Here is a 24,932-nt window from a genome sequence, read left to right as displayed (position 1 = left end):
CCGTTGCCCCGCGCCGCCCGCCCGCGGCGGAGGGAGGGACGGAGGGAGGAAGGGAGCCCTCGGTGCGGCCCTGCTCCGCCTCTGCCCCGCTTTCCGGGAGCGGTCCCCAGAGCAGCGCCGGGGCTGGGAGCAGGGCCGGGCGGCGGAGGCGGCCCTCGCCGCGCCGCGGCCATGGAGCCCAACCAGCTGCGCCTCTCCGCGGCCGTGAGTGGGGCCGGGAGGGAGGGACGGAGGGGGCCTGGCAGAGACGGGCGGGGACAGGCCCGGCGGAGGCCGCGGCCTCCATGGCGGCGGGACCGGGGCGGGTGGAGGGGCCCGGCGGTGCCCGTGCGGGGAAGGGCCGAGCCGCCCTCCCCGGGCGACGGGCGGGCAGCCGGGGGTCGTGCCTGTGCCCCGCTCCGGCGACGGAGGACGGGTCAGGCGGGCAGGGACAGCGCTGGGCCACTTGGGGGAAAGCAAGTGAGAAAGAATGGCTTCAGAAGCTGCGTGCGACCCACAGCGGCCGGTGTTCGGTTTCTCCGTGGAGCTCCCCAGTACTCCTCGATGTCATGGTCCTATGTGACCTACCTTTTACTCCTACTTTTTCTCTCATAGCTATAATAAAGGAGCAGTATCTTGTGAGTGCGTTTTCCCATTGTTAGGGCCGTTCACTATACAGTATATGCAGGCACTCCTTGTAATTAGTTTTACAAGGAAGAATAGGTTTGAAGCTAGTTGTACTTATTTTCAGGTTTTTTCCCCCAAGTGGGAGTGGCAAAGCTTCATAGACAACATCAAGGTGAGAGGAGCATGTTGCAGTGAAGCATTCTGACTTTCCACACAGCATCCTTTTATCCATCCAGGATGGCTCCTCAAGTCCTGTTATAGATCCTGTGCTTCCTTCAGACCCTCCCCAAATAGTTAGTACTAAAAACGAGCACTGGGGCCTGTTCTGGGCCACATCTGGGCTGTGAGCAGACACGACCACAGACCTTTGTGCTGGGCAGATAAAGGGAAGGATGGGAGTGATGATTATGAGGGCAGTGGCAAGACTAGGCCCGAAGTCAGGAGCCACACGTTGGAAATATTTTATGGGACAACTTTGCCTTTTTTTCTTCTTTTTGACTGTCATCTTGTGTTCAGCCACGTGTTGTGGTCAGGAGTCAACATGAACTGTGATGTGTCCATTTCACCAGTGTGTGTTTACTCCATTGGAGAGGCTTAAAGGAGGTGCCTTCTCTGGATGCAAATAAGTGCTGTAAATGCAGTGCTGGGCAGTTTGTAGTGTCCTGTATTGACATCAAGAGTCGTTATGTCAGTCTGAGGTCAGTTACGTGCAACGTTCATACATTTACAGTGTTTTGTGGGGGTTTTAGGAGCCCAGAGTTAAGTGGACTTTGTTCTGTCTCCAGTTGTTGCATTATTAAATAATCCAAGATGTTTGGATTACTTAAGTGTGAGCTAAATGTACCCCAAAGCATATTTGCACTTGTTTTAATTTCATGGTTTCAGTTTGTTTTGTTCTTTGGGAATAAAAAATTCAAAGTTGGTGCAACAGCAAAATACACTGTACCATTTAAGTTACATAGTTTTCAGGTTCATGTTTTGATAAAATACTTGGTATTTGTATTAATAAATTACTAGAAGCATTCTGAATCTGACAAATTACATCAAAGCAAAGTTTATATTTAAGGCTTTATTAAATAGAGAAAGTAGTTATTTTCAATTTTGTTGATGGTTATGCATGTCCATGTCTAAATCTTCTAGGTTGGGCACAAAGCTTTGATATCTGCTCCTCTTTTGCTACAGTTAAGTATTAAACACATTTTCCTTATTTGGGAATGTTGTCTGGCTTTTTTTGGTGTGTGCAGAAGGAGAGAAATCTGCCATAAAATTTTATGGTATTAGGTAGGTGTCTGTTCACATTGTCCTTCCAAAATGGCAAGATTCATTTACGGATGAGATTCTTTGATGGAGTTCATGAAATGAACTAGGTATGTTTTACCAAAAGTCAGGTCACCATCCTAAGGTGCTATCATCCTAAGGTGTTGGGTTAGAAATCATTTAGTCCCAGTCTCTCCAGTGTGGTCCAGCACTGCACCAGTGCAGTACCTATCCATCCTGCTGTTGCCTTCAATGGAGGAGTGATCTAGAAGTGTCAGGACATCAGATATGAGTTGTGTTCTTTTTCATTCTGAATTTATCTCTGAGGTATTGTAGTGATTCAGAGGAATGTCTGAAGCTGTGAAGAGCTTTCCTGTTGGAAGAGCAGCCTAGTCCTTAGTCATACCTGCTTTATATTCCCAGTCAGCTTTACAAAAGGCAGTCATCAACTTCTGAGAGCCCTGCAGTATGACTCTGTTGGAGCAGCTTTTCTTGCATCTTTTTTTCTTTTTATGTGAATCATTCCCAGAATCACCTGAGAGCTGATTACTGAGGATGTCTACTTCTTTCCTGGGGTACATCATCCAAGGGCAACGGCTTTGTGAAAATCTCCTTTCATTTGAGCTTTCCTCTTCTTGCCTGTTTCAGTACTTCATCTGTCTAATGCTTTCATGCTCATGGTGTTGGCTGGGACTTTCTTCCCATTTGCGTGTGAAGGAAGGTCTTGATGTTCATTTGGGAAGCATTGCTAATGCCATTTAAAACATGCCCAGATTAGCATGATATTTTTTAAATTTATAGGCCAAGTATAAATATATTTGATGCATACTCATAGAGTGCTCAGACTTTTCTAAAGACCACATAAGCTTCATTAACAAAAGTAGTGACACGCCGGCTACTAGAACCAGCTAGCTATGAGACTACATCGTTGCTGCTTTTTTGCTAGTGCATGAGGACCATTTATAGCAGACATCTGCTGCACTTGTTTGTTTGGTTTGGGGTTTTGTTTTGCTTTGGGGGGGTTGTTTGGGTTTTTTGTTTGTTTCTGTTTTGTTTAGTAATGGACAATTTTTATGTCTCCTGGGAAACAGAAGGCAGTTCAGAAAAAGGTTCTGATTTGCTTTTGCTCAAATATATATGTATAGGAGAGTTACGTGTTCTTCAGAAGCATCCAGAAGAGCGGGAGGAACATTACAGTATTTTTATTATTAATAATAATAATAATTTTTAATAATAATAACAATAAATTTAAAAAAATCTTAAAAACAGTTCTTCACTGTCAGTTTGAGAAGATAGTGTTTTACATACTGTGCACGATACAGACCAGTTGTTGGTGTCAGTAGAGGATACAGCTGACTCTTCAGCATGGCATTTCCGCGAGGCATTTGCATCAAGAGAAGGCACCTCATCAAAATCATCCTGAGGAGTTTTTTTCAGGTTTTGTTTTTCTCAGCTTTTTGGCTGAGGAGGAATATGATTGTAGGCAATGTAAGAATCAGCTCAATCAAATGTGCTTGTCTTTTCTTACCCCCAGTCTCACTTAGCAAGATACTTAGGTAGTGTGTGTTGAACCTTTCCACATGTAGATAAATTAATAACCATCCCTCTTGTTTTTACCTCAGTTGTGTAAAAGCTTGTTTGGAGTCGGTGCTGGTTTATGCAGTTCCCATCTCTGGCTGCTCTCTCCTTGTGGTGCCCCTTCAGCTGGCTGGTGTAGGTTGTGGGGACTCGGGATGAGCTGTAGGGAAACTTACCTGGGTTAAAAGAATCTTTTTTTGCATAGGTTCCTGTGTAACTTGGATGAGTTGTTTGATCTGGTTCATGTGTACTTTCACAACTGTAACTGAGCACTTGGAAGGAAGGTACCAGAGTAGGAGTGAGGGAGAGGAGATGGGATGTACTTAAGCCATTGCTTCTTCTGAAGGAATTGAACATGGAACTGTGCCTTGAAAAATGGAGGTGATAGATCTGGGCATCAGTCAGTGCTTGGTCATTTGAAAGCATTATGATATGGATATTTTGGTTTTCTTATGTGGGTTAATTTGACATTGTAGTCCCAAAGTGTGTGGAAAAGGTTTCATTTTCTGGTAGGAATGTTGTGCTGATGAGGTGATACATTCCTGCAAGCATATTGTTGTTTTATATTGTAGTTATTCTTTCAATCAGATTTCCAGCTACCAGTGTAAGATCTTATGATCTAAAATGCTATATCACGGCCCAAGAAACTTTTATTCCCATTTTTCTTCATTTATAATGTGGGAATATCACTTGCTGTCCTCCAGCCCCCTTAAAGACTAACTCCTTGGGAAAATATTCACCTTTCTCTTATGTAAGGAACATTGTTCAGAAAACAAAAACTCAAGGTATTTATCATACTTGTAGTTTTCTGCATCTATGTGAAGATTAAATATGAGGACATGTGCATATAAATTATTTACAAGGTGATCTATTTTATAAAGTGATCTTTCTTTGCCCTGTATTATATGGAATATTCCACAGACAAAATTCCATTGTCTGTGGAATTTTGTTTGCCTTACACATGTGAGAACTTGCGCTTGTTCTCTTGCTGTCTTTCTCTCTTTTATTTATGCATGATGGACAGTACTGATTTGTAATTATGCCATATCCATATTACATTAGCAGATATATTGACTGGTCTATTATTTTCAGGCACATGGCCATGGAGGCTATGATTCTGATTTTAGTGATGAGGAGAGTGGAGAGAAGTCTCTGCAAAAGACTAAAAGGTAATGTAGTACAAAATTAACACTTTGCATTATGTATTTTGTACAAATGGCCTCTTAGTGTGCATAGAAGATGATGCTGTTGTATGTAAGGTCTGGTGTTGAAATGGTTTTTAAAAAATCAATCTCTTTGATTTCTGCATCTCCTCACCTCCAGCTTGCCAAAGCTTGTAATCTCCTAGGGGCAGCTGATTAAGATCTGTTCTGCCATCTCCATCTGGTGTATATTTGCCCCTCAGTTCTTGGAGCAGAGTGTTTTGTTTTTCTAAGCATTAGTATCCACTGCTGGGTTTTGGCAGCACTGTTCACACCACTGTGATCCATCAGGACAAATGGAACTGCTAGGAGAGCAAGGCAAAACAGGCCAAGTGGTAGCAGGCTTTGTAGATACAAAACACATAGAGATATAAAGTGGAGAACTGATGCTACTTCTTTAATTTGTGGTGAGACCTGGGAATCGCTAAATTGTGTTGTGATGAATCCTTGAAATGTACTTGCACATCTCTTATTTGAGATGACCTTGGCCAATACTTGCAGTGGTTTGCACAGTTAGTGACCTGGAATTTTGTAGTCTGATCTTACTGTATTGTAAAGATTTGTATTTATTTATGTATTTATTTTGCTTTTATATTTTAATTCCTTGACACTTTCTGCACCATACTTAACATTTGGCCTACATTTTGCGTATACTTTCCTTACTTTTTCCTGTCTCTCCCTTGCACTTTTATTGGACTTTATTTAAGAGGACTTTCTGGAAACTTTCCTAGGACTCTTGCGTATTTTTCCTTTATAGAAGAATTGAAAGAATGAGTTTTGTAGTGTCTGATTGCATTCTGGGGAAAAAAAAAAATCATGTTTTAATCTTTGGAATAGTAGCCATTGTGCTATTTCATATATTTTATAGATATAGCTGTTCTCCATTAAAATAGTGACTGGTTTTGTTCGGATTTCATTTTCTTTAAATGCCATTGCGCATTCTACCATTCCACTTTCTAGGTGGAATATTAACTAACCATCAGGAGCCTTTCAAAAATACCATCATTATCCTTATTCTGGCACACCACTGCTGATTCCCAGTAGGGCTCTTATGTGGGTTCCTTTTCTTGCTCTATCATGGTCTTTATTTTCACTGTAAGGAAAATAGCTGTCTTAAATTCTCTCCAAATTGCTGTTTTATAGAGCCTCCTTATGGGAATTTTGTGCTTTTGAGTAAATTATACCCTAAGTTTCCAGAGTCCTATATTCCATAGCTAGAAACAAATTCCCTGGCTTGCTTTCTTCAGGTTTCTGATTTCCATTCTTTCTGCCCACTGATAGTTATGGAAAAATCTCTTCTTCACCTAAGTTCATGAATGAAATCTACTAAATTTAGTAAAAACTAAATTTACTAGCTAAAATGTATATATTTTTATTTTTATTATTGTTGAACTCTAACAGTAATTTTAGCTGCCTACTGACAAGTACAGTTCACAACATGGTAATTGACTTTTAAATTTGTGATTCTTGTGATTGCACTACAAGAGGCAGAACTGTTTAATGAGGTGTTGAGACATTGGCATGAAAGGGTGGAATATGGTTACTGCCAATCACTCATTCAGTGAGTGCACTGTCCTTCCTGTTCCTACTTTGCTGTGTAGCTGAGATTTGTAAAGGACTTTCGATGTCAGAGTGAAACTGAGGAATCTTCCAGGCTTTTTCATTGCGGTTCTATAGTGATAATATTAATAAAAACAAATATTAAAAATTGCTGGTTTAAGCAATTGCCTCTAAATGCCTACTGGAAGCAAATGCCTTTCTGATTTGGTTCTGCTAATGAGGTGAAGTCCAAGCTGGCTTTGGTTCTGAAGTTTCATTTTATTCTTGTAGAAAATAGCAATATAACAGTTTCTGTTACTCAAGATAGTGCAAAGTTTGGCATATGAAAATTTTATTGCTTATAAAAAGTTTTTGACTATCTTTTCTTCCTTTTTCCCACCTACTTTTAGAATAGAGGAGAATGCCCTTCTGATAAAGCCATTCCAGAAAGCAAAACAAGGCAGTGTGGTCCACAGACAATTTGCAGCTGAAGAATGTGATAGGTATCTTTTACATATTGCTTTTGTGAAACATTTTCCTCCTAATGGAAAGATAGTTTTCACTGAAACATGTTTGTTATTAACAGGGAAGAAGCAAGAAAAAGAAGATTTCACTTGATATCAATGGATGCTGTATCCTTCTGTTTCATTTTTCAAGTTTGAAGATGGAGCACAGGTTATCCATTATGGTAAAATACTGGGATTTCTCAGTTATCACATCAAGTGACAGTGGCGCACCAGATACTGAGTGATTCTTCAGAGGAGCTTCTTTTTGCTGTTGAGATAAAAGTTAATTGAAAACCTTTCTAAGAAGCCATATAAAGTTTTTATTTGTGAAGACACTTTCTGAATAAGTTATTACACATTCGGCTCAAATTATGGTACAAAATGTGTTTCAAATTATGTTTCTGAGGCCAAAATGTTCTAAGAAGCATTTAATATTTTTCCATGATTTTCATTTCCAAACCAAATCATACAACTTTTATTTATATGTTGCTGGTAAAAATGTAATAAATTATTTCATTTTAGTAGCCAGACTGTTTTTATAATAGAAGAGCACAAACCTGTTTTAAACCAAAACTGCAGTACAAAGAAGCTGTTGTTTAAATCACAGCTGAAAAAGTTAACCAAGTTTCTGTGTATATGCATACAGAACATCTTTGATAAAGAAAGACAGTTTTATAAATGATGAATGAGGTTTTAAAGATGAAATTGCCTTGAATTCCTGTATTTGGAAATTAGCTTCTATGAGAGGTTATTAAGTAAAAGTTGCTATTTGGGTTGCATTAATTCCACTCCTTTTTTTTTGAAATTACTGAACTGTTTGTGAGAAGAAAAGTCTTTCTCTTATTAAAAACATTTAGGTTGGGGTTTTTTTAGTTTTAAGCTATGGTAAAAGGAAATAAGTTCTGAAACAATCCTTAATTGCTTTATTCAGTATGAAAGACATAAAAAGTTTGTGCATGACTACATTTTATACTATGGCGGCAAAATAGAGGATTTCCGACGATCTGGGTGAGAACCATTAGCAAACTTTCCCCTCCTGACCCCAAAGCTCTCCTGTTATGTAAAGGGGATAAGTGTATATTATAGCTTTGGGGGCAGAGATGATGTAGCTGTGTATCAAATTACTAATTGTTTTGGTCACAAATGGTAACTACAGTAATTGGAAATACCCAAACACAAAATTGCCTCGTTTCATTTTGTTTCCATATTTTTAGAGAAGAGCTTACCATGAGCTGAATTATTCTTGTTTTGTTATATAAAAGGAAAGATGACAGGTGATCATTAATGGAGGGTACATTGAGAAATATCTGTCAGTACCTTCAAAATAACAGTCTGAAATACCTCTGAAATGTGCAGAATTGCCATCCATTGTCCAGAATAATGATAACTTCTTTAGAGCTATCTATAACTGCCTTTTAACATCACTGTCTTCAACAAAGAGTATAAAAAGTGTTTTCAGACAGGGTCAAGTCATCCACAATTTCAGTGGCTGTTTTCCACCATGAGTTTTTTTATTTGTGAACAGGTATGCCAGGGAATACATTTTTGATAGTTTTATTTCATAGCTATGTATTCCTTTATGCTGTGAGGTAGAGATCAGAACTGTAAAATATTGATGCTTACCAAATGATTATTTGATGGATTTTCATTTTAATGTTACATTGTACTTAAAAAAGGTGTGTCCTTTTATAGAGCAAATGACAAGACGGATCTTGATGTTATTAGAGAAAACCATAGATTCCTGTGGAATGAAGAAGATGAAGCAGACATGAATTGGTACCTGAAACTATTATAGGATATGTTATTTTTAGATCACTTGTACTAAATTTGTTATTTCCCCTACTAATTAAGAATTACTGTGCATACTTAGTGATCATTCTTCGATCTTTGATGCATTAGAAAATGAAAGACCATTAGATCTTTCATATTGTTGTATTGCTCAAATGCCAACATGAATTGATGACAGAAAGAACTAATAAATAATAGTGATTCTCTGAGATCCAAACGACTGTTCAAAAACTCTGAAGAAAGCAGAGTTTGAAAAAATACTGTTTAGTATGTACTGTGGATTTATTTTATTTTTCCAGTTTTATGGGAATTACTCCTTAATTTAATGAGCGTGTATCTGTTGTATTTCTAGGTCTACAACTTATGTTCTTTTGATGAAACAACTTGTCTTTGTCTTGCTAATGTCATTACAATATAAAGTGAAATGTGTTGTCTTCTGCATTTAATAAAAAATAATACTTTTTTGTTTTAGGGAGAAGAGGCTTGCAAAGAAGTATTATGATAAATTGTACAAAGAATACTGTATAGCAGATCTCAGCAGATACAAAGAGAATAAGGTATCTTTCATTAGTGTAAATAATCTTGGGTTTTGAAGTATACCCTTTTTAAAAATTGCCTTATGATTGTGGATATGTTGTAAAACCAGAATGTTAGTACCCCTCCCATAGAAAGGGAGTTGTGAGAATTTGTCGAGTCACTTAATAAGCAGCAGCAGTTTGAATCCAAGCATTGTTACTGCCTCAAAAATGTGCTTCTGTGGGAATAGGAACATTTCTGTCAGATGATGTTTTATGAAGAGGTACATTGTGTGTGAAAGGCAGAAAGTGCAAAGGGGTTAAAGAAAGAAGGCTAGAGAGGTTGCTCGGAGAGGCGCAGTAGATGAGGCTTAAAAACCCATGGAATGTTACTGTTAAAAAAAAGTCTAAAAGAGTTTTGTACTTGAATGCTGGCAGAAACAATTTTGGAAAAGTCTATTCTAAAACAGCATCTTTTGCTAGTTGTTCTTTTCTGTTTGTGGAAGCAGGATTTGTATGTGCCTTGTAAATAAATAGCATTTCTTAAGAGAAACAGCCCAATTCCAGCACCAGGTTTTCTTCTTAAACGGAACAGCCTTTTTTTTTTCTGAGTTTTTGGCTGACTAACTTCTTAGTGAAAGAATACACACTAATCTTCTATTGTGATTTTCCAAAGACTGGTGCTGAACTCAGATGCATCTTGGTGTTCTTAGCACATAGTAACCCAGCCTATATGGTTCTTTTAGACTATTTATGGTATTGAAAATTACATTCACTGGTAAATATTTGCAAGGACTGGGCTTAGCTCTATTAGGAAGAAAATATGGCAGTCATCTAAAGACAATTGGGACAGTAAAATGCAAAAATTTAATTAAAATTAACAAAAACTAAAATGCTGAAGATGCCTTCCCTCCTTTTTTTGAGTAAATTTGATTTTATTTTTCTGTAGCTATTTCATATCCCCCCAGCTGATTTCCCTCGATCATGCTTACAGATTTTGTTTCTCTCACTACTGTGCCAAGTTTCCATATGTTTGCTGTCTTTTGTGGGAAACTGTTTTGCCCCAGATTCTTTTTTTTTTTTTCTTTTTGTGTTGTGTTGTGTGAACAGTATTTCCCTGTCAGACTTCAAGTGTGTCTGTCCTAACTTTGAGGTCACTCTCAGTTCCCATTTATGCTCCTAAGTTATTACCTATATTTTTGGAATGGCCATGTCAGCATAACTGCTGTGTCATGCAATTTGTAAAATATTTATGCTTTCTTTCCTCAAATACGTTCTGATCATATGAAAGTCCTTTTTTAGATATTCTTAGAAAAACAGAAAAAAAATGAGATTTTTCTCAATGACTGATTTATCCATGCCTATGTTTGGTACAGAAGGATTTCAAAGCAGGCTTTTTTCTTCAAAGTCTTAAATAAGCTGCTCATCCCGTTCGTACTGATGGAATACAGTCTGTGCTTTCAGATTTTTCCTGCCTTAATTTTTTTCTGAATTTCCAGAAACTGAAAGTTGGATATCTTTAGCCCCCCTGCCTTCTGTTTTGCAGTGCTGGTGCTATGAGAGGTGCAGGGTAGATAATAAGCTTCTCAGCTAGTCAGCCTTTTGCATGATAGTTGTTGATGCTTTACATGTTGATGCTTCATCTTGATATAAGAAAGAAATTTTTTATAGTGAGAACATTTGGTTGCTGGAACAACCTCCCCAGTGGCACAGTGGAATCCCCATTGCTGGAGGTTTTTCAGATGCAGTTGCCCAGGGTGATAGATAATCTCATCTGGGCTCCCTTCCCCATGGAAGGTTGAACCTGGTAGTCTGTTGAGGTGCCTTCCAACCTGGGCTGTTCTTTGACTCTGTGATTCTATAGTGTGCTAGTTGCTGTCAAAGCGAAGTTGGAGGTCAGTTTTCTGTGATGTTTTAAATATATATATTGCACAGATTGAGACTTGCACGTATGTGCTCATCTGTCTTTTCACAGCTGTAAATGTTCCGCTCCTAGCCACAATCTTCTAGTCAGGTAATTTTTCTAAAGATCTCTGCATAGAGATTGCAGCTCAGATCTCTTTAGTTCTGAAGTAAACCATTGTTTTGTGAAGGACTGAATAAATGGTAAGGGGCAGTTTCATGGGAGAGTCTATTTTGAGAATCCGAAAAATAAGCAGAACCACCTTCTCAAAGACTGAAGCTCAGGAGAAGACAGTAAAAAGCCCCAAGACAAACAAACCCGAAAGGCCACAGCCACATTCCAGTTGCTGGTCCAGACTGTTTTACTCACTCACACACATGGCTGTGCAGGCACACACATGCACACACACACACACACACACACACGGCTGGGACTCCCCTGCTCTCATCCCTAGAGATTCACAGGTGCTCTCACATCCAGAGCTGGAGACCTACTCATCCTCCTTGTTCTGTGGCCACTTCACCTACCACCAGTCTGGCTTGGTCTTCACTGGTGTTTCCTTTAATCAGAAATGCCAGTGTGAACCTCTGGTGTGACACTACTAAGAGACAGTGGAAGAGTGTTCTGACAGCTCTTGCTTGTGATGGGTCTGTTATTCCTTACATTTTCCCTAGAGAAGAATTTTCTAGGTCAAGGTTCTCTTTAAACCTTCAGTGCATCTTGTCTGCAAACTTTGAGGCTGATAAATGACTGTATTGTCAGATAGTTCAGTTCTAATGTCAGCTTTGCAGTGCAGCACAGGAGGGTGTTCTGCATTTAAGTTTTATTTGGTATGCACTGGATTGGAAAAGTTCCCTTTGTTGTCTTATTTTCCTAGAGAAATATTTTGTAGCTTAACAGATTGGAAGTGTCTCCTATTTGCTAAGAAATGAAATCTGTTTGACACCTGGTCAATAAATAAAATAAATTCTATTCTTTTGTTTTTATTTCCAGATTTCTAGGCCAACTTGTCTTCCACTTGGAAATGTTAATATGTTTGCTTCTGTAATTGTTTTTCAGCATGGAGGACTTTCTGTAAAAATAAAAATATTCCAAGTATTTTTATAAATAAAATACCACTCTGGTGAGCAGAGGCAAAGAGACATTTTTAATTAAAAGAGAAAAAATTAAATTTTCTTGACCAGAATTAAATGCATGAACCATGTGCAGGACATCAATTAACTGAAATTACTCTTTACATTGCTTAATATGTTGACTATTCACAACTCAATTTTGGTTCTTAACAGTTTGGATTTAGATGGCGACATGAGAAAGAAGTAATTTCAGGAAAAGGTAATGCTGTCTTTCATTTTATATTACATTTCTTCCTGATGCTTCTCTTGCTTTTTGAAATAATTTTGTGTGATAATATTTGACAGTACTGGTAAGTTTATCAGTCCAGGTGAGTTTATCAGGTAAGTTTATAATGTACAATAAATTGACTTGTCTTCCAGCTTTGCTGTTTTATGCCACATAGGTTTAGACTGCACACTCATCTGCACATATTAAAATTAAAGGAGCATATAGTTTATTTTCACACGGTTAGTTTTGTAATGAACACCACCATAATGCATTTGGTGTAGATGTAGAATTTAATGGATGGGCTTTTTAGATGCTTTTTCTCCAGTAGTTTTGCTACCTCATTAGCCTTTGATACCTGTAATTGAAATCTCTCAGTAGTCCTCCTCAGGAAATAATTTATTGATTAACAGTTTCTACAGTGCTGTTGTGGAAAACGTTAACTTTTAAATTAAAGTTTCTTGTGTGGTACCTATTTTAGGCTAAATTGGTTTTGAAAGCTTCAGTAGGAATGGTTATCATGTCTCCCAATCCTGTCTCTAAATCAGTAGCTTAATTCTGGGTGTGAAGTCTTACCAGTGTGTTACTGGGACTTTGCACAGTGGTCCTTGTTCCATGGCTGAGGTGCTTGGGCTTCTTCAACTTGCTGAAAAAGCAAGAAAAGGAGGTGAATGAGGTATTGCTGTTCCTGGGGGTGGATCCCCATATACATGTGGTTTTCAGAAGTCACATGCCAGGAAATTGCATGGAGTTGTACTGTTGATCAATATCACTCGGTTACAGTTTAATAAACAGCTGTGTTCTGTAAACACCTCTATTGTAATATATTTCAAAAAGTTAGAAATGCATTTATGATCTTTAAAAAATTAAGTATTTCACAGCAGAAAGTGTGAACATTAATGGTGGGGTATTTTAAACTGTAAAGATTAAGCCTCTAAAGGTAGTTGTAGTCATGTGTTGCATTCAGCACTACAGATTATATTAATGGATAGTTACATTTGATACAATTACATGCTTTATTGAATACTTTAACAAGATAATTAAAGTAAACGAGAAGTAAATTATTTTTATGTCTTCGTGAGGAAAAAAATTTATAGCTTTGTAAAATGTGGTATTCCATATTTTAAAATGTGGGAGAAAGTGCAGAATTACATATTTCAAGCTTTTTAATGGAATCCTATTGAAAAGTGAGCAATTGGAGTAGAAGAGTGGATAAATCCTCTCTTTCACCACTGGGGGGTGCGAGAACCCAGCCCTCTCGGGGGTGTCGGACGCACTCTCAGAGTGTGGTTCCAAACCTTTAAAAAAAGCTGTGGGTCTTTTATGCTATTTTAAAATATAAATCAGCCATATAAATTGCTTTAATGAAATGTAATAACACATCGATTCCTACCTGTCTGATAATTAGCATTAGCATTGTATGTACTTATTGTATGTGCTGATGGAGCTGTGTCTGTATAGTGGCGATGAGTACCACTGCCGGCGCGCTGTGCTAACGTTTGGGGGTGGTAACAAGGGGACGCAGGAATGGAGTACTCACGTTTGATGGCTTTGCATTTGATGGCTGTCTTTGCCTGGTCATGAAGAAGAAGAGCTAGGATAAGTGAAAGAAGAGGTGTCACTTGTATTACTAATTGTGAATGCCAAATTATTTCATTGGCTTCTTTTCTTTCCACTCTTTGCCATAAGTGTTTTGAAAGGTCATATAGCAGATTGCTGTGACACAGGGTACTGATAGGCATACCTTACATGTGTATTAATACCTTAATGTGTATTAATTTGAAACCTGCTTTTTAATGAGAGTTTTGGGGGTTTTTTTACTTCAAATGTTTGCATTCCAAGTGGTGTTTCATTACAGAACTGAAGTATCTGAGGACACTGCCAATCCATTAGTTAGCCGCTTAGGCAGAATCTTCTGAGGTTAATCGTTCACCAACAGTCCTGCTTGTGAGCCTATTAATACACATCCTTTCTGCCTGCTCTGCATACAAATCAGTCTTCTGCAAAGGGAATACATGTATCTTTATTACTCCGATATTGGGACTTCAGTGGTGTAAACAAAATTGATTATGTGCAAATTTGTTTTAAAATCAGTGTTGCTTTTCACATAATGAACCAAAGGAAGATTTTCAAGCTGATGTAGCATTTCTGACAAAGTTGGATTTCCTTTTCTTAAAACGAAGGTATTTATGGATAGTTACTAGAATACAAATTGTATCAGGTACACTAGTTATGTAAAAACATGTAGGCATCTTCATATTGTATGAACATGATACTTTGAATGGTTTGATGTCGTTAAAGATACATGTCTGAATCACAACTTCTGATCCATCCTCTGCTAAGTAAGTAATTTAGGGTATATAGGATGTATCCTAGTGACACTCATTTTTTCTGAGTTCACTATTAGGCTCATTATTTCATAATGTACACACCTTCATCCATACATTTCAAAACACAGTTATGTTTTTTTCTTTGCAAATAGGCAATATTGGACAAGTATGATTGATTGCTTTGTTGTTCCCTGTTATTGTTTCCTTAATCTAGATGTTATTTTTAGATTTGTGGGGTTTTTTTATTTGAAAGAAACGGAGAACAAAAAGCAAAAACTGAGCAGAACCGGAAATAACAACCCCAAATCTATTAATGTTAATCATTGAACCACGGTTTGCTGGTTTTGACTCTTTACAGGTCAGTTTTCCTGTGGAAATAAACACTGTGATGAGGAAGAAGGCCTGAAGAGCTGGGAGGTGAATTTTGGTTATGTTGAACATGGCGAAAAGAGGAATGCACTTGTGAAATTGAGTAAGTCAGCCCTTCAAGGATTTGTACACTTGAGAGAAGACAAGTATCTTGTACTTTGAATGCTATTGAGTGAGACCCAATGATAATAATATGAATTCATGGCAAATGCTGAATAGGAGATCATTTTGTTAATCATAGATGGTCGTATGATGCTCTTGATTTAGGGAGAACAGCTGTTATCATTATATATGACTATGTTGTTACAGGTTGAGCACTTGATTCTGTATAATTGGCATGTCATAAAATTAGAATAATTGGCTGTAAGCTGTTTCATATAGAAGCATTTCTAGTTTTAATGGACAATACTGCATTGCAAGGAGAATTTCGGCAGTCATTGCTCGTTCAGTTTCTTGGCTTAGAAGTCCTTAGGGCTTTGGACCAGACAACTTCTTGCATACTTTTAGCTCTATTGATTTTATTTCAAATATTTGTGTTTTCTTACAAAAGTTCACTCTTTAAATAATTTTCTTTTCAATTCTTACATCTCGACTGGGATTCTCTAATTCAGTATTGTGTACATTATGATATGTTCATCAGATTTTAAACTCAGCACAGTTTATACAGTTACTTTGTGTAAAATGAGTGAATAGTGGGGGTTTTTTTCCTTTTGTGCACAGGACAATCCATGTGGGAACACTTGGTCTCTGACAAAGCTCTAAGAGACTTACAGGTCTTCAGTATAATTGCAGAACAATTTGATCTGTCCACAAGGATCCATAAATGGGATGCCTGTACATGATAAGCACTGATACTTCTTTAATGAAGAGTTGCCAGTGCTAAACTTGTGATCTTCCTTCACATTTAGTATAAAGTCTGGGATTGTACTGAAGACTTTCATCATGTATTTTTTCAATCCTGGCTGCAATTACATTGTAACTAGTGTTTTGAAGGAAAAGCTACTGATATTGAAAGATCTAGGTCTAGTTTTGTAGTTTTGTTAATTATGTTTATCAAATTCTTGGCTGCAGCATTCTCTTTTTCTCTATTTCAGGACTATGTCCAGAATGTTCCCACAAACTAAACTTCCATCACCGGTAATGAAATATTTTGAAAATAATGGGGACTGAATTATTGATAAGTTGCAATTATGATGAACAGCACCTTGGGGCAAAACTTCAGTGAGATGATTATGAACTTCATTTATCCTGAAATAGCATAAATATTCTGGGGTTCTTATAAAGCCACTGTTAAGGGTTAAGATACTGTGGTAATGACAGCACAGAACCCCTCAGACTGGAAGAATTCCATCCCTACCACCACAGAAGTTTCATTTGCTTGACTTCAGCCTGGTGATTGATTATTTTTCTTATCTTGTGTTTCTATAGCACTTTTCTTTTTAACTGAATCATTTTTTTTCAGTTTAACTACTGGTATATGTCTGAAAAAATGACAACTGTTTGACTGAATTAAATACTTCAGATTTACTGTTGCATTAGAAGTACATATAATAGAGAAGGTGTACATTCATCTCTTTTAAAGGAGGAAAGAAGTCAAAACACGCAAGAAAAGAGGCACAGCTGTACAGAGCTCTGAAGAGCCAAAAAGTAAGAAGACAAAATTATCTCGTTCAGCAAAAAAGAAGTCCAAGAAAAAGACCCATAAAGGTAAGTTGAAACTTTAAAACTTCAATTATTAAAATACTCAGGTCAGTTGAACCTTAGTTTTGCTATAGCTGCATAGATGTAGACATATAATTATGTATAAATATAGATAAATACATTTAGTTATACATACAGTTATGTAACTTTCCTGGACTGTAACACAGGTAGTCAGAAACGTAAATTTCCTAGGTAAAATTTCCTAGATGCAGAAAAAAGATAAATTTCTTATCTTTAACAGAGAAGGACAGCCTTTTGAAAAGTATGCACTGCAAGGGAAGTTTGTCCAAGCATTGGATTTTGCATGCTAGAAAGGGTTGTGAAGTATTTCATTCCATGAGGCTTTTGGGTTGAAAGCATTTTGAAAATGTTAGATAACCTTTTTACACCACAGATCTTGGGTTGACATAATTAGGCTCAAACTGATGACCTGTGCACTCATGCAAAAAAAATCCTTTTATTTCAGTGTTTGCTTGCTCTCTTTGAATGTGGTGTGTGCACGTGTTTAGAGTAATATATTGTGATAAAAATATCTTTGTATACAATTTAAGATAACGGATAAAACCAAGAGAAGCTGACTGTTTTTTTTTCTATTTTTCTTTACAGATCAGGTTTCTTCAGATGATTCAGGTAATTCTGATAAAGGTTAAGAATATCCTTTATGTTTTTGTAATAAGGTGTATAATTTCATAGGCAGTTGTCATTGATCTTCGTTTTATTAGCTGTTTTAATATTTTATAAGATAAGAATGCTGTCTGAAACAGAAATAGGAAGGTTTGAATGAATTACTTACATATATTGGAGAACAAGTGTAGGGAATTTCAAGAAGGAAATAGTTTAATCAAAAAATAAAAATGTGGGCAGATAACAGAATGGAAATAATCAAAAGAATGAGAGGTCAGGCTGTTCTAAAAAAGAGTAGAGGGTGTAAAAATAGGTACATTGTTAATAATTTCATGCTGTGTAGTCTATACTGTGTAAAGATAGTACTTTTCTGATACAAAAACTGCTACATTTTCCTTCAGGGAATTATACTGATGTGTACTCTGCTCAAAAAAAAAAAAAATTAAATAAATCCTAGGCTTTAATTAATGTCTTTTCCAGCTACCACCTGTAGTACCTCAGAGACCTACTTGTTGCAGGTGGATGCATTCAGTGACTCCTTGGACATTGGTTGTTTCTGTATCTCAGTGATTGCAGTCTCCAGTTTCTTTTTTGGTGAAACAGGCCCCATGTCCTGGTCATGCCAGTTCTTGCTGCAGACTGTCTAGAAGTGATTGACTGTTTTCACTGATTTCTCTACTCTACTCTACTTTTTTAAGAATGTTCTCACCCCCTAGGCTTTCCCAGTTATTTACAGGAAGACCTGAAGCAGTTTTCTAATGACTTGGACCATGCACAAAGTCTTTGTTTTATCAGGAAACTTACTGGAAGATTGAGAGGGGGTGGTTTCTGATATGAGTTGTCACCCCGTGTACTAATTTGAAAGAGTTACGCAGCAATCCATATTTTCTTACACTTTCACTGATAAGTCACCATTGATAAGAACTATCAGTAAGGTAATTGATTACTATCATAAATGGAAAATGAATTGTAATTTTGAGTTTGTGGTTATTTAATTTTAAGAAAAAAAATGCTATGTTGCTGTTGTGTCAAGATCAGTGTTTTGATGATTGTTGTTACTGTTTAACCAAAACATTAGTTCGTGATACCTAAGAATCTTTTTGATGCTACATTGATTAACATTGCAAAACATTTTCATTTTCACTTTATGCAAAGTTAAGTGTTCTGTTTATTCTCATGGTTGCTATTAAACATTGCTTCTAGCAATATACCATCTAATTAAAAAAAGATAAAATAATTTAAAATTTATTTCATAAGCATTTTAAATTTTTCAACAGATTCTGATAACAGCAATGCAGAAGATGGTCCTTCAGAAGCTGACTTTTGGAAAGGTCCTCTACGAGAGGCAGATGAAAAATCACGGTTAGTTTGAAATAGTGGACGTGCAGCTTCTGAAACGTATGGTGTCCATTGAGAACTGCAAAGGCAGAGATGTCCCAAATGTTTCAATTATTCAGACATAAAAGGTTATGTCAAATCTCTTTCTGTGTAGTGAACTTAAAATTGTGTTTTTAAAGAGGAGACATATGCAGCTCTTGAGGAAAACCTTTGTTAAGCCACTATCATACCACTGCTGCCTTACCCCCTACTATACCATTAATTATCTTAGCAGCAGGTCCCAAGAGTCAGCTCACACAGGGAAAGGTGAAGGGTATTGGAAAGTAGGGAGTAAGTCAAAATTATCTATATCTTCTGCAATTCTAATCAGAAGTTTGCTAAAGCTTTTTCATACAAAGATTATCTCCTAGGTACAAATCCAAAGCAGAACTGTCTGACTTTTATATTTTATTCTTGTTACAGGGAAGAGGAGTTTGATGAGTATTTTCAAGACTTATTTCTCTAAAACTTGCAGTTGATGTAGGCTGATTTTCTTCATGAGTTGTCAAGATGGAAGTCTGGAAATCCAGTCATAATCTTCCAGAGACTGCGCTCTGCCTGCATACCTTTCCTACAGTCACTCTTATGGACCATTTGGGTAGATTGTCTTTGTACAAGGCTTCAAATCTAAAAACTTTCTGTTTCTTGTAGTAGGCTGCATACTCTTGAAACAAGAGAAGTAACTTTTTAAGTTCTGTGCAAAAGATATATGGCACCCAAACTTAAACAAGAATATAGTTTCTTGACATTACAGCATGGAAGTTCACTGCTTTTATTTTATCTCAAACTTCAGTTATTGCCACATTTTTGTAAAGGAACATTTTGTAAGATTCTGTGAGTAGTTTAAAGCCATACACTTTAATATATTTATCCTTTAAATTTATTAAAGAGGAATAAATAGCCTTAAATTTATTGGTCATGTTGACTTCAATACTTGGGTATTAGTCGCTGTAAGTATTTTCAGATTCTATTGGAGAAGTTCAGATTTTGTCAAATACGTGTTCTACTTGAATTAAGTAAACCATATCTGAAATGTCTCTCCTACTCCTTTAAAAAGTTCAGTTGTAATGCGATGTGTCTTGAAATTCCACTTCAACAAACTTGGTTGGTTGGTGAAATATTCGATGTAAAAAATAATGTGTGGCTTTCTACTAGAGATGCACGTGACTTTAATGTTATCTGTGGCTTCTCCTTTCCGTTGATTGAATGTTAATCCTTCTTTCATGTGTAATCCTAAATATACAAATAAAGCATGTATATTGCTTGAGAAACTTTCTGGATTCATTTTGTTCTTCAAGTTGCCACACATCTTTAAACATTCATTCAGTCATGTTTCCAAAGAAACAGTCTGCACATTAATAGGTAGCATGCCTATATTTTTTCTGCCTGGTGAAAATTACTTTGGATACAAAGGTCAGACTTTTTAAATTAAGTTTTCATGTTAATCTGAGGAAAGTTAATGTTGTATAAAATGTATTTTTGATAAGTACTTCTCACTGTAGATATATTTATAGAAAGTATTTCTAGTAAGTATTTGATGTGGACAATGTAACAGCAAAGATGGTTTTAGCGTACTTATGAACATCTTACATGCACTTATATGAATGTTGAGAACTCTATTTACAAGTATTACTTAACATAATTACATTTTAAACAGTTTGTACTTACATAATAGATGACCGTACAAGGACATATTTAGGGCGTCCTTGAGTAAGAAATAAACGTATCCTTGCATGAAGGCTTCTTTAGGTAAGAAGGTGGATTTAAAAGTTAATTCTCTGTCATCTTGCAAGCTTGGCTGAGAGTCAAATCCAATCTGCAGCAATCTGCTTAAACGTGTGCAACTTGCCCAAAGGGGCTTTTGTTGACTGCATTGCTATATTTGTTGCTTCAAGTATCGTATATTAAGTATGTGTTCTGAGTAACTAGCTTCTCTTCGGGTCTTTAAAATACAGTTATAAAAAGTTAGACTGTACATATTAAATACATAATTTAATACAGTTTGAATAAAATTACATTGTAAAACAACCTTGAAATAGTTTTCTTTAGTAGCAGCTTTTAATACAGACAGTAACATGATAACCAGTTTTATGTCATAACTTTGCATAAAATATTTGACACATTTATAAGTCAGAATGTTGTGTTTGGAGTTTTTTTGTGGATTCCTCTAATTTTGAGTGATAAATGTACACAATATCTGTTCATTCATGCTAAGACCATTCTTAGAAAGGTTTATGTAGAGCAAATTTCTCATTCTCCCTTCCGTGTGGATGCGGAAGGTCCTCCAGAGGAAAAAAGTGTGAGTCTGCTTTGTTTAAGGGGGAGGGAAAGTGGCAGGATTGAATTTGCATGTTGAATTTCTCTATTGCGGGAGTTGCATTTGACATCCATCTCATTAGACTTGAAACTGGTTCCAGTGAATACTTAGATCTGTGCCTAACATACTGGCCATTTGCCTTCCTCCATCCGCGGGAGGAGCTGGCTGCCCGAGTGGAAGGTATGGAGTGGACTCATTCCAAAGGTTTAGGGAGGGAGATCAATGTTCATGAAGAGCTAATTTGTGTGCAGTCTGTCTTCTTGGTTGTAGAAAGACAGATAGTGGGACTATTGATGTGCTTTACTTCCGCTTTCCTCTCCCTCAGAAGATTAAGTTGGTGTCAGTTAATTGGTTTTCAAATACTTTAATTTATTGCATTTTGCAAGAGATGTGTTGGGAGTACATGAGCCTTTTAAAATGCCCTTGAATGCAGATCCTGCTGTAGATACACTGGTGTAGGTATCTGAGTAAACTCTTACTCGTGTGTAAAGTATGATGCTTGTGATCTGCTATTTTAGAGTTTTACAATAAAAGCTGGTCAGTTTAGGAACTGTGGGAGAGCCATTTGCATATGATCAAAAGGCTGCGATGGCTACAATGTACAGATTTATCATTGGTAATTTTGGAAAAAATACAGTGTACCATGGGCCTGCTTTTTATAGACAAGAGTGAGGGAATTGTGTTGTGCATTCCTAAAGTGAAAGAGATGTTTTACTCCAGAACTTTATATAATATTGAGGATGAAGGAAAATGACAGAATTACAGATTAAGGAAATACACATAATATATAAATCTAAATATCCAAGTTACGAATATCGCAATTTTTAGTTTGAGTTGTACATACTAGATTTCATTCAGTAATTTCATATAAGATCTGTCAAAATTATTTATTTTTTTCTGGACAGTGTGTAGAAGTTACATATTTTAATAAAAATACTGTATATAAATTGAGTGACATGAAAAAATACCTAGAGCACACAGTTAACTCATTTTGCACCATTGTTTTTTCCAGTTTTTAATTGTAACCATTTTTTTAATCCATTAAAAATTATTTCCAACAAATGGCAAGTGTTTAAGAGGATTAAGAGATTGATCTATACTATTCTATGCAAAGCAGAAATCCACTGGGGCTCATTGAAGTTCTTTCTAGATGTCTTTTCTTGTAGCAGGAACAGTGTCTGAGACAAAGAATTACAAAACTACACATGTTTTGGATTTTCCTTCCTCTCCACCACCTCCAGCAGCACCTTCTGTTAAAAAACAAGGAAGGAAAGTAAAATGAGTATTTTCTGTTAATTTTAGCTGCTCTAATTCCTTGCTATAGATGTGCTGCTTTTATTTTATGCATATTGTGTGTGTTTGGTCTTCTGAAATTTCACTGCTTGTCTGGGATATTGGAATAAGAAACAATGACATGTTATATATACCTATGTGTACATAGTGTAGGAGTTGATACCAGCATTTCTCAAGGGACCAAACACACACTGAACCACTCTTACTGGAAAGTTTCAGTATTTAAATATATGATTCTGTCCCACACATACAAAACAGAGGTATGCAAGCCATGCAAAAGAAAGAAATTCCTGAAGCAATATAATCTGTGAATCTATTTTTGAAGCAGATGATACAAAAACTAATCTGACCTAATTGCATAAACCTTTTTCCAGCCCTGCATGAATCCCTTTGTAATTACCAATTAAGAGAGAGAGACACTTTTCATGTTTTTATTTATAACTACTGATTCTGTTACTCTCTCTCAAATGATTCCACAGATGTTCATTGGTCATGGTTAAGTTCTTTCAATGTAATAAATTGCGTTTCCAGATTCACTTAAGGTAAGATACCAATATTAGAATTAAAACTTACATTTGAAAGCTGTGGATCACCATGTTATAGGTCATTTTCGACCCTTTCCACCTGCATTGAAACATGTCACATAATCAGTGTCCTACCCTCTGTAATTTGTGGATATAATCAACACTATGTTACTAACTATGTATTTGATTTTCTCAGTTTAATACTGTACTTTGCTTTACTTCAGTTCTGAACTTTCCACTGTAGTGGTTCAGCAAACATGTTTCTTTTGTGTCTACTGAATGGCTAAGAATAGCTGTTACAGCGGGGATTCTGTAACACAATGTATCAAACCAGGAGGCCGTGGAAAAAAAATATATATGGACAGATTCTTGGTAGGTGTTTCAGAGAGATGTTTATTTCTCCCGGCGCACGGCCGGAGCTCTGCTGAGGAGCTCTCATAATCCCCGGACCGAGGGTCCTTGCCCACACAGGGGAGCACAAAACAACCAGTGGGGAATGAGGCTGACCAGGGCCAGGGAAACCCCCCTCAGGGCCCCTCTCCCAGGGCTACATGGCAGGGGGAAGGACCCCGACAAATAGCCAGGTCAGTGGCTATTCTAGAGAAACCACCATGGTTCAGCAGGTATCAAATCTTTGTTTGTATGAACTGGCTTAACAAACCTATGTATTTACATGGCCTTGATTTGACAGTGTCAGATCTGTTCTTCACAAATGTCCATGGCCTCATTCCAGTGTGTGTTTAAAAAGATGCAGAATAATTCCCTTTTGTTTTGTGTTGCCAGTTATGATACACAAAGGCCATATCCTTAGCTCCTGCAAATCAGTCTGTCCATGCTTGCCTGTGTAAGGTTTCCTATTTTCCTATAAGGAAAATGTATCTTAAGTCAATGACTTAAGTGATTCCAAAATACCAATGATGTAAGATGGTCCTAACTTCCAAGTGAGAGTAGAAATACCTGACTCTTCCTAAATTGATGATTTAATTTCTATTTAAGAAGCCTGTGCTTAGGAGCATTGGATCTGACTTTGGTAACTTTTTTTGGTAACATTCTTGGCTGAGAAGGCAAATGTATAAGGAGGTTTGAAGTTGAATGAGGAGGTCCCAGGTTTTGGTTTAGTTTGTTTGGCTGGTATTTCTGTAAAGTTCAGATGGTCATGTTCCAGTGTAAGGAAAAAGTACTTTTTTCATACTGGCAACCAGCTAGTTCTCAGCAATAAATGAATCTTAAATAAAATTACATTATTTCAGAAAAATAAAGTGCCATTGAAAGTAAATTTGGGAGCAACTAGGAGGGTGGAATTCCTGTGAAAATGCGTGTAAGTAATATCACAGTGTGAGCAGGCCAAAATATTTGACTCATTTTATTAAACTCTTTCAAAAACCTGCTTTGATTAAATCATGTTGTTACAGTACTTTTTAAACTGCTTTGCAACAACTTTTTTTATTTTTTTTAAACATTTATTTTTATTTTAACCTAGTATCAATTTTGTAGGAGCCAATAACTAGTTCCACTTCACACACTGAGAATAACTTGATGAATGGCCTTTAGTAGCGTCTTTTGTGTGAAATGTGAAGAATACTCACGTATTTCTCAGAGGTACTGATTAACAAATAAATTATTTGGTACTGTTTTCTGTTTTAAAGATGTATGAAACAGAGTAAACTAACTTTTCTTCTTCAAACTAGCTGACCATATATCACTGCTTTAATCACACGTGTTTTTTTTAATCTGTGAACCTTTTCAGTCATCTCAATTCATTGGCAGAGCCGTAGACCTGCTGCTCCACATGAAATACAAAGAATAAAAGTAACTGACTCATTTCACTCTTACACTTGAGTGATAGGTTTCCAGTTTATATAAAATCAGATTCTCTTCTGGGTCATGCTATGCAGAACCATGCTTTCAATCTTAGGACTTGGTCTGTCTTTGGAAGATTAGTGTTGAATTTGTTATATGAGACAGTGTATTTCAGCCAAAAAACTGGTGGTAGGGAACTAGAGCCAAAAGCTTTATCTTAAACTTGGAAGAGAAGTGGGGACCGGCACTGGTTTTTTATATTCTGAATGCATACTCTCTGTTCTCTTATGCTTTTCATTTTCAGCTGAAAACAAAGCACCTGAATACATTTGGGACTGATGCCACACAGAATTTTGATACATCTC

General features: G+C 36.9%; 2 protein-coding genes across 4 annotated transcripts in view; one reads left to right on the top strand and one right to left on the bottom strand.

The window, feature by feature from the left end:
- The first annotated feature begins 27 nt into the window (after positions 1–27).
- LOC104696286 (protein FRA10AC1) lies at positions 28–19,904 on the top strand. 2 transcript variants are annotated; one of them, XM_039553495.1, is made up of 14 exons: positions 28–204; positions 4,534–4,610; positions 6,593–6,685; positions 6,769–6,814; positions 7,620–7,696; positions 8,381–8,464; positions 8,949–9,033; positions 12,181–12,226; positions 14,921–15,034; positions 16,026–16,068; positions 16,514–16,638; positions 17,239–17,262; positions 18,534–18,618; positions 19,057–19,904. In XM_039553495.1, exons 1-14 carry the CDS (start codon positions 172–174, stop codon positions 19,097–19,099), a joined length of 975 nt encoding a protein of 324 aa, XP_039409429.1. In that variant the 5' UTR covers positions 28–171; the 3' UTR covers positions 19,100–19,904. The 2 variants fall into 2 exon arrangements, with proteins under 2 accessions (XP_039409429.1, XP_010408841.2); XM_010410539.4 differs by lacking the exon at positions 28–204 and adding an exon at positions 439–778.
- A 706-nt stretch (positions 19,905–20,610) lies between these two features.
- The window catches only part of PDE6C (phosphodiesterase 6C), a 28,272-nt gene continuing 23,950 nt past the window's right edge, over positions 20,611–24,932 (bottom strand). The window contains exons 22-23 of one of the 2 annotated variants that reach the window (XM_019293029.3): positions 22,817–22,867; positions 20,611–22,200 (exon numbers count right to left, since the gene is read on the bottom strand). In XM_019293029.3, coding sequence (XP_019148574.1) covers positions 22,848–22,867 — 20 coding nt within the window. In that variant the 3' untranslated portion in view covers positions 20,611–22,200; positions 22,817–22,847. The remainder of the gene's footprint in view (positions 22,201–22,816; positions 22,868–24,932) is intronic. The other variant, XM_010412982.4, reaches the window with a different exon arrangement.

Source organism: Corvus cornix, chromosome 6 (assembly GCF_000738735.6).
Source record: "Corvus cornix cornix isolate S_Up_H32 chromosome 6, ASM73873v5, whole genome shotgun sequence".
In the NCBI taxonomy this organism is placed as follows: domain Eukaryota; kingdom Metazoa; phylum Chordata; class Aves; order Passeriformes; family Corvidae; genus Corvus; species Corvus cornix.
This window is presented reverse-complemented; position numbering and strand designations above follow the sequence as displayed.